An 18,170-nucleotide genomic window follows, 5' to 3' on the forward strand; every position below is an offset into this window, starting at 1 on the left:
CAATATTGAATCTTTGAATACCATACATCTATAACCTAAATTGAAATAGTTTATTCTTTAATTTTGTTTTTAGTGTTAACATAGACAATCTTGAAAAAAAAATATGTAAAGCTAACAAATATACAGTGATTAAACGCCTAAATTTGATAATTTTCATTCATCTACTCTGAGAGAAAACTGCCTTATGTGCCACATACCAAAATAAACACAATCACAACTTGCATTCAAGCATAAAAAATAACATTCAAATTATAAAAAATAATACAGGAAATAAAGCAATAAGGTATAAAATCCATTTTTTTATAACAGTAAAATCTAAAATTTGTAGTAAAATAAAATAGGTTGAGAACAATAAATAATGCAGTCTCATAGTTTTAAATATTTATTGATATAAAGTTTTGGTACAACAAAAAATACAAAATAGATTCAGTATTAATCGTTATTGTTGTTGTAATGATAGAATAAAATGCTACATACAAAGTATTTAACACATACAACCAAGGTTGATGTCACGTATTTTGCATTGTATCTTAAGTAGACTTGAATGAAACCTTTATTGATGGTTAAAATCTGAATATGAATCACCACAGAGTATAAACACTGTAAAATGTGTTTGGAAACTAAAATATAATTTGTTCAAAGGAGTCTACATTGAAAGTTCAACTAATAAAATAACTTTGTACTAAGTTTATTTTGAACAACAATACAAATTATATTAGAATAAATCTTGGAAGAATGTCACATGGTATAACCATTCTAAAAATATACTATTATAATACTTGATATAAACTGTTTCAATATTTTTTAATATGGTTTGTGGGCTTAATCTCACAACAGCCAATTGACATTTTTTTAATAATTGATATAAAAAGTAGTTTTTTATTTGATAATTATTGTGTACAGGCCTGAATTGTTAGCTACCTAATTTTGTTACAACATAACAGAAATTTTACTCTTTTAGGTGTTTCTAGGATTTATTATAATATATTTCCATATTTACTCACGAAAATCGTGTTGCTTGGTATAATTTACAGACAACCTGTACAGTACTAAACAGTATTAGAGCAACAAATAAATCTACCTTATAATAAAGTGAAACTCGTGCCTAGTATATTGCCAAAAATATCAACTGTTACTTGCCAACTGCTCAATAGAAGCAGTTGATCACGCATACGTCATCTAGAAGGAACACAAGATACTAGGTGTGGAGTTCTAGTAACTTCTCTGCTGTTTAGATGCAACACTCATTGAATAACAAGTATTTTTTGCGCAACAAGATAAATCATGACTTAATCTTATTTAGTAAAACATATCCAAGGCAAGTTAAGATAATAAAGGCTGTTAGGAAATTAAAATATAAAGTGACATGACATTATTTTCATTTTGCTACTCAAATTTTAAACATTATCAACAAAAATTACAATATTGAAGCATAAACCGATATCCCTTACCATATTTTTAAAGCACATATTATTGAATACCTACCCTCCCACCAAAGCTTAGGTCCCAATTTTTATCAGTTAGTGTTATAGAACAATAAAATACGAATTCTTTCAATCCCAACATTCATGAATCTTCATAAGACAAAACATTCATAATTTTTTTACTACCACACTATGTAATCAAAATGTGAAAAAATTTGTTTGCACTTAAAGTTATTTGTAATAAAATTGTGAGTGAGCTAAAAAAAAACTCAGGATATTTTGTATTACAGGTCTGACATAAAAAATATATAAACATAAAGAGCGTAAAAATTTTACAGAGTCAATGAACGCAAAATAACTTTACACCTACGTAGGTTTCACTACTTTTAGAGAAAGTCTTGTAATGTTTACCAATAACAGCTGGGGTGTTATATGAATATTAAGTAATGATAGAAGTTTAAATTCTTGATATAAACCTGTAAAAAACTTCAAATGGTGTTTCTTTGTTAACGTGTACAGTTTATTACATTAACAAATGTACAGGTTGTTATTAATACATCTTTGCAGATAATGGCACTTTTATTAAGATATGAAGTACTTTTACTATAACGTAGACATTAGTTAAAAGATCTTTTCAGAAACCTAATTCATATTACTAATTGCTACAAAATATGTCACTATTATACATAAACATTTCTATATTCCGATTTAATAAAATACAACGTTTTATCACTTCCATAAATGTTCTAAATTATTTCATTGTTCACATAACGGAATACAATCTCTAGCAAATAATGCAGAATGGTGGAGATTATTATCAGTTTATATTTAGTATATACAGTCTAAATAAATAAATTTATATCTAAAAATACTACATAAAGCTAGCGATTTGCACAGTACATATTGCAGAAAGATGCAATAGCATATAGCAATTATTTTGTGCAACTAAAATGCAATTAAAAGTAGAACTAATAAAGGTGGGATTTACAGTCTATAAACAGGTAAGATCAAGTAAACTATGAACAAAATAACACAATAATAATAATAATATAACAATAAATAAATAGCAAAATAATAATCACATACAGATCAACCATAAGACTCCAACTTAAAAAGCTAAGTACCAATATTAGTATTAAAAGGTAAAAAAAACATGCAAATTATTATGAAAATTAAATTAACAATTTGCATGTAAACAATTAAAACATTATCTAAAAAGTAATGGAGGTTCAAGATTTACAAGTAGTTGAAGGCATTATTGAATCAATTAAAATTATTCAAAACCCAAAAACGTTTTGTTTGTATAGGAATAGTATTTGTTCAATGTAATACTGCTAAGTCTATATTTGAAGCTGCTCATTCCTTGTTTTGTATTTTGAATATACTTTTGAAGTTAAAACTTATTTGGAACTGTTCTTTGAAAGTTTCCATAAACGTTAACATACTGTACCCCACACAACGCTTATTTACACATTATTATATTGTGAATCTAAAAATGTTGAAAAATCTTTTTGCTAAAAAGACATTGTAACTGCGGAACACCAAGTTATTATAATTATTTAACAACTCAAGCACAACAATTATCACTATGAAATATGAGATGACTTTTTTCATGATAAAAATAAAAATTTCTAATGCAATAAAAGTTCAATAACAACTCGACAACATGAAGGAGCTGTAAGCAAAACAAGAGGGCATGCTGAGAAATTACGTGACTAAACTAGTTACTCCCGTTGTTTTTCAGAGATGTGACGGAACTGCAAATTAATATCAAAACATCCTGGACATGAGCAGCTTTAGAAATTACAACTTATATTTAAATTATGGATGAGTAATGAACATAAAGTTACAATAAAACACAACAATATCCAAGCATTGTTCAGTCATTATTGTTATTACATACATCTTTCAGCTCACATGCAAGAAAAAAATCGAAGAAACATCTTGATTACGTTTTTGTGGCCTCCTACTTGAATGTTATAATATGGTTCTAGCTAAAATAATAATGTGAGACATTTATCCTTATTTTTAGGATTTCATTACTAAGATTATTTGTTCAGAAACGTGATGACTCACACATAAACGCATCATACACGATACATACAATCAACATCTGTATGTACTAAAACCGATGCCTTTAAGATTCTTAGAAAATATTAGGAAAATGTTTTGGATCAGGAAACTACCGATGTTCATGTTTATATTTTGGTATTGCCAGATAGCTTAATTCAAATTAGTTTTTGAAGTATGAGAATGTTTAGCTGTTCAGAATGCGAATTGTACATGAAGCATTTGCTAAACCTTGACAAAACGTTAGTAATGGATATAAGATATTCATTTTACACCAGCTATTAGCATGTTAAATGTGATAGGAAATATTGTGTATACACCATAACTTATAGGTAACATAAAAACTAAACAAAATAATAAGTGTTATTTTACGAGGAAAAGAAAGACCAGCAAAACAAAGAGTGTTATTGATAAAGTAATGAAATAAGTATCATTACATATGTTACAGGAGTTCAATTTCTTCAGAATTGGAATGAACTCCAATAAAAACTTTAATATTTATATCAACATTAATTTTAATATTGTTTTTAATATTTTTTGAAGCATTATTTTCCAGAATTCTGAATCAACTTTAAAGTACAAATTAGAATGCTAACCGTATTAATACATAAAGGGCAATCACCAAAATATAAAAAAATATATTCTGAAGTGATGACTGTTACAATTCTTTTGAAGAAAAATAACAAAAGAGTAACCTTGTCTTATCTTGGAGAGAATAATATTAAGCCTTGCTGCATTAGACAATTAGCTTAATGATGTGAAATTACATGACAGTGTTAATTCACAGACCATTGAACAGGCAATTCATTACCATCATTACACAGATTAATGATTCTCGCAAATAATTTAAGTCCAGAATTTGTCTCAGTTCAAAAAAATTGTAAATAATTATTGAAATTCTTTCCTCAAACTTGTACTTCACATGTCATGAACAAAAAAACATATATTTTATATCTGTTCTGCAATAATCCAAAAAATAAATTAATTAAAAATTAAAAATTGGGTTTTTTTTTAACTGTAGTTTCTGCAATCATGAAAAACAGGTACTGTACAAGTGTGCATCTATTAAACAGCATTAGATTCTTTTAAAAATTACAGAATTATCAAATTTCTTATTGTACTTTAGTCATTACTATAGTCACACTTGTCAAAAGACACTTTTTTCAAATTATCTCAATTTTCCTGCATTTTTAATGTTATAAATTGGTATGATCCGCATATCTCATCACATTCCAAAGATTTTTTATTCAAATTAAATTTTATAAATAAAACATAAGACAAAACCATTAGTTTGAGTGGTTTTCTGACGACCTCAAATTGTACACTCTAAATTGATTACTACTTTCATTAAGTGTTTATTCTTGAAAAAATAAAAACTTTTTTGAAAACTTGAAAAGTCAAGCAACTTGTCCTTTTTTAATCTAGAAACGTATCTTGTTTTTAAGTTTGATGTATCTTAAGTTACGAGCACTATAATGCAGTTTAAACTCAAGAAACCCGGTTTTTTTTAGTTAAATTACTATGACTTAATGGAGGCTACAAATTATATTATCATTACAGTCTTCTTTATTGATATAATTGTATGAAAGACTAACAGAATTCAAATTTCTCATACAATAGATAATTGAATTATTAAAACATTCAGTACAATTGTAGAAATAATTAAATTGTATAATTAAAGGAATATTATTTGTTCTGACATTTCTGTTCACACATTTAAAATGAAAAAACACCCGTCAAAGAGTACCACTATTATTATTGTTATGACAGAAAGTCATTTGGATACTAATTAATAAAAGAGTTGACTAAACTTCTTAAAACTATTCACAAGGAAGAAGGAATGTGTGTTCAGTTGCAAAACTAAACTCTAGGTTAAAATATTACACTCAGAAAAGTAGAAATCATGGTGATCCTTCTGATATTGTTACTCAAAAGTTATGTTCATGAACTATGGCCGGAAAACATCTATTTTCACATAAACTTTTGATCAAGAAATTATCTGAATTTAGATAAAAAAGTTGGTAGTTCAACACAATAGCACAATTTGTTTTAACATGTTTGCTTACAGAGCTCACAAAAGCTGAAAGCATTGTTCAGCCTAATACACCTATCCACAGATGCAAATCTCAAAATATCAGATTAAAGTAACCATCGACAAGACAAACTTGCAACCTGTAGGAACAAAGTGATGACACCGATATGTACAAGTATGAAAAGCCTGCAACAGGAACCTCAACTGATGTACGGTATAAATATAAACAATATTTGTAAGTATCATTACCATATTTTACTGTGTACAAGGAATCTTAATTTTAATACACTTCGTAAATCAGACTCTTAAAGTTGGGATTTAATGATATGGTTTACCTAATGATTTTAGAATGTAAATAAAAATAAAATACTACTCTTAGATAAATATAGATTTGACATTTTCATGTGATTGCACTCAATTCTGCTTAAATTCTATCACATACTGTAATTTTACAAATATAATTAGACTGAAAAATATGAATAGATAAAAAGTAGAGATTTGATTTAGTACATTTATAAATAGCAATATATATAACAATATTAATTGGCAAAACTATGTATTCATAAATAAACTATTCTTATTACAGAAACATTGAAAATGCAATATTTACAATATTAAATCCTAAACTGCATTTAATATATAATAAATATATAAAGGTAACTATGTACAGTGGGAATATATCACAAGGAACTACGAGTAATACAAAAATATAGGCCATTGCACTACTTGATAATATAGGCTAACTGTGTAGCTTATTCACCAGTTCAGTGAAATAGTTTGAGAACCAAAAGAATATATGTTAGGCCTAAAAGTTGTTTTCCATATTAACCAACATAGGAAATGCCTGGTATCATGTTAACATTTATATGTAACTATTTATTTCACTTACAAAAACAATAAATAGGCATAATCCACTATTAAGAATAGTCTCATTTTTTTAATGGAGATTACCAGCACAGAGCTTTCATGCAAAAATACAAGAAAAACTTTTTGGTCTTGGAAAATAGTAAAGAAGGTTTGAAAATATCTTTAGAGATTACTTCAAATATATTAGATCAATATATAACAATGTTTAGAACATTATTACTAAGTCAAAATAATGCTTAATACAGTTGTTTCAAAATTATTTGAAAACCTTTCGTAAAGATAAAGCACGTGCATGTTTAGCACTGAATTAACCCCTTCACCGCAGCATGAAGGAACTACCATTGATAAATAAATAAGGAAATAGACGACTCAAACCCAGCCCATGTAGAGTAGTGCTGTCGCCAACGGCCCCACCAGGAGTGCAAACACGTAATTGATGTGGAAATCAGCACCAGATATCTCTCTGTACAAAGTAAGAACATAACCTTAGCATTAGCAATAATAGTGGTATAAATATCAAGAAAGCTTGGATCAATTAAATAATCAATTAAGACCAGACGGCCATTTTTATTTCAGCCTCTAAAGAACATTTTACCCTTTGACTGCTGTAGATTGTACAGCCAGCTCCACTCAGGTTTTCTTAGCTGCACTTGCCACAATCGTTTCATTGTAACCATACATGTTATATACCGGGTGCTTCAAAAAAATGTATACGCACTTTAAACTATCGTAGTTTTCCCGCTCTACAAGGCTAATGTTATATTGCTTCGCCAGGTGGCAGCATAATCGTCCCTTTATGTTATATTGTTAGTTGGAATTTGTAATATCAACATGGCGGACGTACGTTTGAGTTTTGAAGAAGGTAAGCAGGTTATTAAGTGGTACTGGAAGTTTGAGAATGTAAATGAAGTTCAAAGACAGTGGAGAAGGGATTATGATACAGAACCACCTTCAATACTAACAATTACACGCATACGAGACAAATTCGAAGTTCATGGAACAGTGTGTGATGTGCATAAAGGTCATTCAGGTCGACCTCGAACAGCTACAAGTGATGAGTCTTCAACGGCAGTCTTGGAACTGTTTCAACGCTCTCCTAACAAATCTTCGGGGCACGTGAAAGTGATGTAAGTGCTAGCAGCGTGCTACGCATTCTGAAGAGAGGCAAGTATCGTGTTTACATTCCAAGGCTGGTGCAAGCTAAGTGACAAAGATCCAGATCGAAGGTTGCAATTTTGTGAATGGGTTCAGGAGATGGTGATACGTGAACCCGAATTTATGGGTAGCATCATTTGGTCGGATGAAGCCCAATTCAAACTTAATGGAACTGTCAATAGGCACAATTGTGTTTACTGGGCTGAAGACAATCCTCACATTACAATTAATTGAAAAAGCTGTAAATTTGCCTGGTTTAAATGTGTGGTGCGGTTTGTCCTTCAAGGGGACTCATTGGACCTTTTCGATTTGAAGGTACTGTAACTGGTATTAATTACCTAACAATGCTTGCTGATTCCATATTTCCTGCCATTCGTGCATTATACGGTAACGATAATTTTTATTTTCAACAAGATGGTGCCCCGCCGCACTATCCAGGTACGAGCTTACCTGGATCAAAATTTGCCGGGCCAGTGGATAGGACGCAGGGGGCCAATCGAGTTTCCAGCACGCTCTCCAGACCTTACACCACCACTGGATTTCTTCTTATGGGGCACAGTAAAAGATGAGGTGTACAAACGTAAACCACATAACCTAGACATTCTTTGGAATGAGATTCAAGCTGTGTGTAGAGAAATCTCATTGGACGTTTTGATACGATGTACAGAATCAGTGGTGACTCGTACTCGGAATTGTGTTGATGCTGCAGGCCACCAATTTCAACAGTATCAACATTTGTTATTTACGTTTCATTTACATTGGACTTTAAGCTTTCTAATTTCCTAAAATTTTACTTTGTAGAACGGTAAATAAATTTTCTATGGAAGTTCAAAGTGTGTATACTTTTTTTGAAGCACCCAGTATATATAATGATTTTGTTAATTATTTTGTAGTGTATTTAGATTTCACCTCAAAAATATCTATGAAAGTGTATTGGCCTTTTTGAACAGGATATAAATAAGAAAGTTTATTGCAAAGTTGTTTTACTATAGGACCATTTTAGAATATAATCCTAGAAGTTTTCTAGTTCACGGTATTCTAAAAAAATGAAACAACACATAAAGCGACGTCATAACTCTCACACATGTAGCAGCGGGCAGGCAACGTTGACAGGATTAACGTATACTCGTCTTTACGAATTGCTTCCACGTGAGATACCGAACATCCAACACAAAGGTGTGCCATTTACCACTACTGAACTAGGAGGTTAAGAATAGACGTGGAGGAAAACAGTAGTTCAAAATGGCGTTCCTTCTTTATTTGAGAAGGGTCGGAGTAATACCAAACTATCAAATATGGATAGTGTTGCCAGAGGTACGATAATTATCGTAAAGGTACGATAATTTCATTGATTTTATGCGCCGGTAAGATAAACGATGGGTAGTTATTATCGTACCATGAAAGATTTTTGACAAATTTATACAAGTAACAAACAAACAAATAAACAAAAGTTTATTATAACATAATTTATTACACGAACATAACATACTTTTTCATTAAATTTGTACGATTATTTTATATGAAAGTACGATATTTTTCGTTGTTGGTATGATAATCGGTTTTTAAAATCTGGCTATACTGAGTTTGAGCAGATGCGGAGTTATAGGAAACTGTCAAAAACGGAGTTTTCAGAGGATTTAAAAAAAATCGTAGCTCCTTTGATTTTCGTTACCGACAAATTTTTTCTTCAATATTGTTTTCAGGAAAAATTGTAGTTTTCAGGGAAAAAAATGAACATACCTTTCCATGGTCACGTTAATGTAAATTGATACCAACAACTATCCTATACATGAGGGAAGATGTCAAAAACATCTAAGTTCATATAGAAGATCCAACCTAAAAATAAACAGGTTTGGACAGTTGTTTAAATGAGGTAAAACAATAGGTCAGGACTATTATGTAGTTCTGACTGACTACTACAAATCCATTAATCAGCTAAGAACAATGCCTGGCTTGCCTTCTGTAGGAACATTGATTTCTGCAAGGAGGTGGCCAGACTACAAGAACATCTCAATACATGCCAGTACTTTTCTTGAGGGTTATTTCTCAGGTTTCGTCTTCAGCGACGCAGCCTCAGTGTGCAGCATCAGTCTTTCCAGAGAGTCTTCAACGAAAGGGTTTCAGACCATCAGGGAAACTTAAGAAATGCAATGGTAGGTGTTTTGGTTAAGAGATGAGCTCAAAATAATCTAATTGGACCAGAACTTGTGGTATTAGTGACTTGGCAATAAGAACCAAGAACATCGTAAACTATGGCAACTCTATTTTGTCTACATTTTTGGAAAACTCTTGTTTTGTCAGCAGTTTACTATCCTCATGCTACACAAGATTCCAGCAGATGCCTTTAAGTGCAAAGTAACCAAAAAACTTTCAAAAGTATTCTTTTTCTCAGATAAATTCAACTTGACCAGAAAGATGATAAGATGTTTTAAGACACATACCTGTACTTGACTGGTGAGAGTGGGGTGGGAGGGTTGATTCCAGGAACTGCGCTGTCCAGGTACATGATGTGCCAAGTCAAGAAGCTAAGCAAGGCACCAGTGACTATTGGGTATGTTCTTAACAGATTCGGCATCATCAGTAGCATCTCCGGCAAGTTTTGTGGGACATCTTGAGGCCCTTGAACAAGAAAAAAATCACATCTTTGCCACAAAGTTTCGAGGAGTGTAAACAATTACATATTTTTTTTAAGTATCGTACCAAAAGTTTTTTCATTATATATCAATAAGAACCTTACATTTTATACTTTTTTTTAGTTACTAAATTTGTAACAATTATTACCAACATGAATATAACAAAACTTTACCTCATTATATTTTAAAAACTCAACATTTTTGTATATTTCCTTCTTTTGCAGACTTTTAAATTTGCATTTATCTAATAGAACATACATTTAGTATTACTATGACATATTACATTTTGTGTTTTGTACGTAAAGCAATATTTTATATCGACCTATCAAGACACAATTACATTTTTGGTTATTTTATTTACTTTACTGTATATGATAGTACGCTATATACATCTTGTATATTTTTACACAGTGTTCCATATTTCTTTATTGGATAATAAATTCTGTATCTTTTAGCTATTTTGGATTTTTCCAAAATTCAATATTTGTGGTGTTGCACTCAAATTGCTCAGTAACCAATAGTTATATATGCAAGGTAATACTGAGAACATATTATATGGCCAGTTAGAGGGTAGAAACTTAAATTAAAATCATTGTTGTTGATATTATTTAGTTTACAATATCATATACAATAAAAAATCAAATAAAATGAGAAATTTATTTAATATCTGGTAATACTATAGTAAGTAAACAAATAAAACAGAATTTAAAAATCAATCCAGCAAAACAACATGTATTCCATCAAAACAAATTTCATAACAAGAGTGCAATACGACAACAATGAGCTGCTAATTTCAGCTGTTCGATACAAATCAGCTAATTATTAATCAGCAGTTGAACATCATTTAATAACGTGATTATTGTGTTTTTAAGTGAAGGATAATGCTTAGTAAACTCATTGTTTCTCGGTTAGAGTTTTATAAATATTATTTCAGTCTAGAGTTTTATTTTGAACCAATAGGGGCTTTCCTTTCTGTTCATTTAGGCTAAATGGCTGCAATATAATAAGCGGCCACCACGTCAATTTAATCATCTATATTTCTGATTATCTAAATTACCAAAGAGTAACAAATAAAAATTCTGAACCAAATTACGTTAAAATCTGTATTTTAAATTATAGTATAGTTAAACTATATTTTCATACCTAAAAAAGAAATAGTTTAACTATCTATGCCTATATATATGTTATTTATTAAATGTAACAAATACATTTTCAGCCTACCAAAATATCGATTAGAAATACCTAAACTATTGAATACAAAATCATTAAAGTTATTTACAATTATCAGCTTTTTAAAGGTAATGATTATCAATAGTGTTTAAAATGTATTCAAATAAAGTAAAAATATTTGTGTGGTATTTGAGCAATGGCCACACAAACATTTGTTATTTGTTTCAATCTGTTAGACAAGTTAATCATTTTTGTCTTACATTTAATAAATTTATATACATTAAATCATTGTTAATTAATCATTAAATTATAACTTTTTTAGTTACAATAACATAGCTGAAATATAGTATAATTTGAAATAGGTACCTATAACTTAAACAATTTAAGATTTTGGTTTGTTTTGTTGTTCGGTAGTTTAGACAATCCGAAATACCAATGATTCAATTGTTGTTGTGGCCATGTATACTGCAGCTGTTTTATATGTACATACATATAGTTAGGTATATGTAGAACACTTGTTATTTAAGGACAAAACCTATTTCAATATAAAATCACTTGCTGAACACAAGTATAAAGCTATTAAATTCACTATAATACTATTGAAAATACATATCTCTAAGCTGTAGCCAGCCCCCTGGAGGGGTGTTCTTTGATTGTCATGGTGACAATTCAAAATACAACGGCCAATAAAGCAGAGCCATAGGTATTTAAATTTGAAGCTTCATCCTATAACATGCTCTCTTACAGTGGCAAAATTTATAATAATAAATAAAAGTTTAACTATTAGTTGATTGACTGTTTTTCATTCATTCTAATATTGATAAACAACGTTTTGTTTTCAACTAGAACATAGGTTTCACTGTTTCCCATTGTCAAATACAGGAAGAACAGTAGTGTGAATATGAGAAGAATAATCGTAAGAACAATAAAGCAGAGTATGCCACAGAGTTTCAATTTTGGGCCCTTTATTGTTCCTATGTTGCATAATGGGTTTACTGGATTTATTAAGCAAAATATCTCTTTACGCTGATGATGGCAGCCAAAAAATAAGCGATGCTAATTTGCAAGTTTTTGAAGCATTTTCTAATATTGCGAATGATTGATCAATTCTTAAACTATCATCAGTTAGCCTATTACTAAATAAAAATTAAATAAATTGTATTACGTTCTCTTAAAAAAGAGTGGGGAAAAAGAAATTATAAAAAAAACACGGTCTAATTCAACAAAATTTTTAGGTAGTCTATTATTCTGGGCCAGCATCTGATTTGGAATCTACATATCAATCAATTTAAAAAATATCATCAGATCTATATGTCATATGCCAAATGTAGAGAAAAAAATCCCTTGAGACTATTAACAACATTTTTATGATAACCTAATCCAAACCTACGTATATATATATAGCCTAAAACAAATAGTAGCCTTCTTCTCGCCAACAACTCTTCCTTTTGGGAAGCAGAAAACAACAACCGATCATCATAATGATATATAATTTTAACAGTGTCAAGTAAAGTCTGCTCACTTTGGGATTATACCGACCACACCCAGACATGAACCGTTATTTCACATTTTGCTTCTACTGATTACTAGATTAGCGTAGAATAATATTTCGTCAATATAAAACAGGAATTGTCTTATCGCAAATCCCTCCCCATCCTCAGACAGAGGTCAAAGTCGAGCGGTCTAGTTGATTGCAGAGTCTTGCCGCCCGTTCAGCTGGTGCGTCGCTTTGTTTTACTTCCGTGTTTTCTCCAAACACACAAATTCAACAAGAACAAACATTACCAAACAAAAACTAAACTCTTTATTGAAAAAAACACTCAAAACTTGTTTTTATTCTTGATCACACTCTGCCACCCAAAATGCGAGTGCCTCCGGCCATCAGCGCGGGCTTCGGCTGCCCCGCACTGATGTCGACAAAAGAGAAACATACCTCGAGATAGTACCTACCAGTAAAATACCAAATTCTAGAGGGGCTGATCAGAAATATAAATTGAATTGTAATGGAAAGGCAATTATGTACCGTGCAAAAAACTTAAATAATCATGTGATGCCGCGCCAGGCCTGCGTTATCGGGATTCTCGCGAAAGTACACACAGCACAACAATACCTGGAAAATACTTGTAATTTTCAAGTTTGTTAATTTAGTAATTAAAAAGTTGTATTTTTTTCGCTTCTATCATGTTTGTTTCTGTAAAAATTTAATATTTTTGTGTTCTTCATACTGGTGTAGGGTCGGTATAATTCCCCAAAGTACTGGTCTGCTCTTTCTAATAATGTAGTGTTTTAGATCCGCCCAGATGAAAATCATTTCCAAAAAAAGAGGCCTTCCCGAATAATACCCAAAATACAGACTTTAATTTAGAAATTTAGAAACATTGATAAATGATACTAAGTTCTGTTAATACATTTGAAGTATCAATGAATATTCAATGCAATATAAAAACTAGTCCCCTTATCGTAAACTTGCCCCAACAGACATAAAAAAATATTATTAAGCTACATTACCTAAAACTAACTATAAATTCAGTAAAATCAAGAGTATCTTAAATAAGGGCCTACAATCTTATTCGGTTGTTTTGTTATCGCATGGTTTCGATGTTTTATAATGAAGGAATAAATTCAATATAATTACAATTGATTTAACTTAGCTATATATACCAGTTTTAGTTATAGTAATTTTAAATGTAAAAGCAATAAACAGGAAGAAGTACAAATATATTTGAGACTTTGAAAAAATGGGCTTGAAATAATGAGGAAATATCTGAAGGTATTTCTTACAAGTGACAGATTTGTATCAGTGACTTCAACACTTATTGGTTTGGCGTCCCTGGGTTAACCCATCGGAGAATTCTTTCCGCCATTTCACATAAGCTTTTTTACTCATTGATAAACAAGCCTGGGCAAGTTATAAATATTCGTAAGGTTTCTTTAAGTTTAGGCCATAGTTGGCTTTGTTGTAATGTTACTATTAAATTTATGTTTTTTAAAGTTTTAATACTAGATTCTTGTATTGTTACAGTATTTTATTATAACTATTATTGTTTACCGATTTTTACACATTAAAGTTGTATAAAATAGCAATTGTTCCATAAAAACAATAGAATAAACGAGTGTAGGCCGTGGCCCCTTAATTAAAGTCTTCCCTAAATACTAAGTCAATAGTGTTCAATCAAGCTGAGGTAGGGTACGATAAGCGGACCCCGGTTTCTATATCGAAATTGGCAAACGATATTACTTAATCATAACCATCGATATAATCAAACGATACTTATTCTTATTTTTGAACTATTAACTTAAATAATGTAATATCAACAGCTGTAAACACTTTTAAAATCAATACACGTAGGTAAATTTAACACGACATTGCTTTGAAAGATGATAAGGAAGATGTGGATTTTCGTGGCTTCAACAATTTGGATCTCGTACCGAAAAAACCCATTACAGTATGTGAAATTTGTGGAAAGAAACAACTGTGACAGGAGCAAATACGGTCGTCTTTAGTTTTCCTAATTTTGGTTATAATAATTTGTTTGAACACAGTAAAATATTAAATTCATATTAGTAATTCAAAAACATATGATTATTAATTGAGTACTATAGGTACTTTTTATATCGATTGATAGTCTAGGATTTATGGTACTTTGGGATTATACCAACCACAGCCCCAGTTAATGAAGACACAAAAATATAAAATTATAGAAACAAACATGAATAGAACTAAAAAAAACCTCTTTAATTACAAACTTACAACGATTATCAATATTGTTAATCGGAGTCGAGATTCCGTTAATATGCCTCCAATCCTTAAAGTTTTTTCAATGAACTTAGTAACATTATAAAACGATGTAGTTGAGTAACAGAACTAACATTCCATCAATCCAACAAGCATTTCCAGGTATTCGTGATCGGTATTGTTTTTCGCTGTTATCTTATCTTTCTCGAGAATATCGCCCGATTACGTCATGCCGCCGCGGCCTCACATGATATTGTAAGTTTTTTTGCACGGTACATAATTGCCATTCCAATACAATTCAATGTAAAAATTTCTGATCAGCCCCTCTAGAATTTGATATTTTACTGATAGGTACTGATCTCGAGGGATGTTTTTCTTTGGTTAAAATCCAGTGCGGGCTTCGTGGCCAGACACCGAAGCCGAGTGGCCCGGAGGCACTATCATTTTTGGTGTGGAGTGTGATCAAGATAAAAATCAAATTTTTGTGTTTTTTTTCAATAAAGAGTTGAGTTATTGTTGTATTTTTGTGTTTGGAGAAAATGTAGGGTAAAGCACGGATGCACAACAAAGAGCGATGCACCACTGACAGGCGGCGAGACTCTGCAATCGACATTATCCAGTACTAGACCGCTCGAGACTTTTAACCTATGTCTGAGGATGGGGAAGGGGTTTTGCGTTGAGACAATTCCTGTTTTATATTGACAAAATATCGTTCTATCTAATATATCTATACGCTAATCCCTAGTAATCAGTAGAAGCAAAATTGTCAATTAACGATTCATGTCTGGATGTGGTCGGCATAAATCCCCCAAAAGTACCATTAAATTCATATTGTAATTCAAAACATATGATTATTTATTGAACTACTACAGTTATTTTTATATCGATTACTAGTCTTGAGGATTTGAGATATACCATATTAGGTTACCATCATGACTACATTCTTTGATTAAAAAAACCGGGTCCGCTTATCGTCACCCTACCGCCCAAGCTGTAACACGGAATTTGGATTATATCTAATATAGCACAGATCTAGAATTAAGAGTGAAATTATTATGAATAGTTCTTAATACAATTTGTGATTTTTATCACCACCTCCTTAATTGACATGTTCTTTAGAAGCTTTAAATTTCCATCCAAAGGCTTTTAACAGTGTGATTTTGATATGTTTAGGTGCTAATGAAAGTCTATCTTGTAAGATTACAAGGCTTCAGAATAAAAGGCTTGATTATGAGAATCAAGCTAACTTGTTAAATTAACCTTAATCAGCATGCAGAGTTATTTATTATCTAAAACAGATATAAAGTTTTATATACTTTAACTTGTATACTTACATAGATGACAACAGATTTGATCAGAATGAAAATAAAAATCGATAGCCAAGTAGTTTGTTTCAATAATAATTATCATTGAAATTCTGCCGGTGACCGTGTAAAGGTTTGCCAAAGATTTTTGTTTGGTTTTCGAAGGCATTGTTCACCATACACATGCGTACGCAGGAACATTGAACGATTTAGATTAAAATTTTGCACTTTCATTTCACCAAACGTCAACAAAGGACAAAAATAGAGCACTGACGCGCCCCCTCATAAACAAACAACATAACCTAATCTTGGCAAAAAGGAGTAGGGACAACACAAACGCAACATCAACAAACCACGACGAAGCAGCACCAACACAGCTGAAGTCTTTCCAAACAGTTTAAAAATAACATTTCCGTATGGTATTAGACTACATCAACAGTTGATCAATTTCTCATCTTGATAAGCGTACTTTACTAGTGAGAGGTTAACAAATAAAGTGAACAGAATATTACGTAAGGTACCGTAGCAGTGGATACTAATCACCATTCACCTACATCATTACCGTAAAGCTAAATTGCTTCTTATCTCTTATTTACATTATATGGGGATGGCTGAAATCCTCTAAATTTCTCTGCTATATTTTTAAAAAAACCTGCGTATGTCCATTTAATCTGTCTGAAATGTGGTAAAAAGGACCAAATATAATTAGTACACAAAATAACTGGAACCAACGTTCTCCCAGTACTATATACTGCAACACTTTATGGACAAGTTTTCATTCATTTCGGTTGCGAACAATTCAAATCAAGAGTTTATTCCAATATCCCTCTTTCTATTGCCACTAATTAGCAATCAGTAGAAAACGCAATATCTCCGAAAAGAAATCGTTGTCCTCCGGCGTTACATATGGGAAGCATTGAACTATACTAGATCACTGGCAATTCTACCTAAACAGTTTCATAGTAGCATGAAAATTACCAACTTCACCGCCTACTATGTCACACCATCATGTTGGGTATGCGGAAATGCACCGGACTGTGAGCGAATTGCTAGTCACGCGGCTAAACCTACAAACTTCAACTACAATTTTAATGTGTATTACTGGAGACGAGTGGAAGGGCGGAAAACAAGACAGTTGGTTATTAAACACTGAAAGTAACAGAACTGATCATGCATACAGATCAGCTGTTTCCGTTTCCATGTTAATATACAATCTAATATATAAATAGATAAAAACAGGCAAATTTAAATGTATAGTTTTTACGGATGCAATCATCGCATTTTTGATTAGTTTCTAACTTCACCTCTCCTTTCAAGACATTTTAAATTTAATTGCATACTAAACTCTTTAGTAAATGCAGTACTCTAACATAGAAAGAAAAAAAGGTTCTGGTCTGCGACTGGATACAGTTTTAAGTACATTAGTACGCGGGTGGAGGATCCACTGTCAAGTTGGCAAATTACAGGTTCTACTTTCAAAAAAAAATACATTATAATGTATACAGACTCTTTAAGGTATAGGTGAATATTGAGTGAATATGCTACTTTTGAACTGGATTCGAGTTCAGTCTCTAAAAAATACAAACTTCGGATATGTAATCAATAATTATATCAATTGTGTTTAAGTATACCAGCTTATAGTTGTTTAAGTATAATAATTGTAAAAATATTGTTTCTTGTATAGTTCCAATTTATTGTTTTGTATAAAAATCACAACTTCTAATGTTTTCTGGAGTTAAAAATAACAAACAAAATCAGATATATTTATGAAATTTGTCA

The 18,170-nt window shown here is 31.1% G+C and overlaps 1 protein-coding gene across 1 annotated transcript; it reads right to left on the bottom strand.

Annotated features, from left to right (window-relative positions):
* Positions 1–366: 366 nt before the first annotated feature.
* Positions 367–16,618, bottom strand: LOC124366205. Its single transcript, XM_046822576.1, has 3 exons — positions 16,422–16,618; positions 9,990–10,167; positions 367–6,856 (listed from the first exon to the last, which is right to left on the bottom strand). Exons 1-3 carry the CDS (start codon positions 16,558–16,560, stop codon positions 6,763–6,765), a joined length of 411 nt encoding a protein of 136 aa, XP_046678532.1. The 5' UTR covers positions 16,561–16,618; the 3' UTR covers positions 367–6,762.
* Positions 16,619–18,170: the final 1,552 nt, after the last annotated feature.

This window comes from Homalodisca vitripennis, chromosome 7, assembly GCF_021130785.1.
Source record: "Homalodisca vitripennis isolate AUS2020 chromosome 7, UT_GWSS_2.1, whole genome shotgun sequence".
In the NCBI taxonomy this organism is placed as follows: Eukaryota; Metazoa; Arthropoda; class Insecta; order Hemiptera; family Cicadellidae; genus Homalodisca; species Homalodisca vitripennis.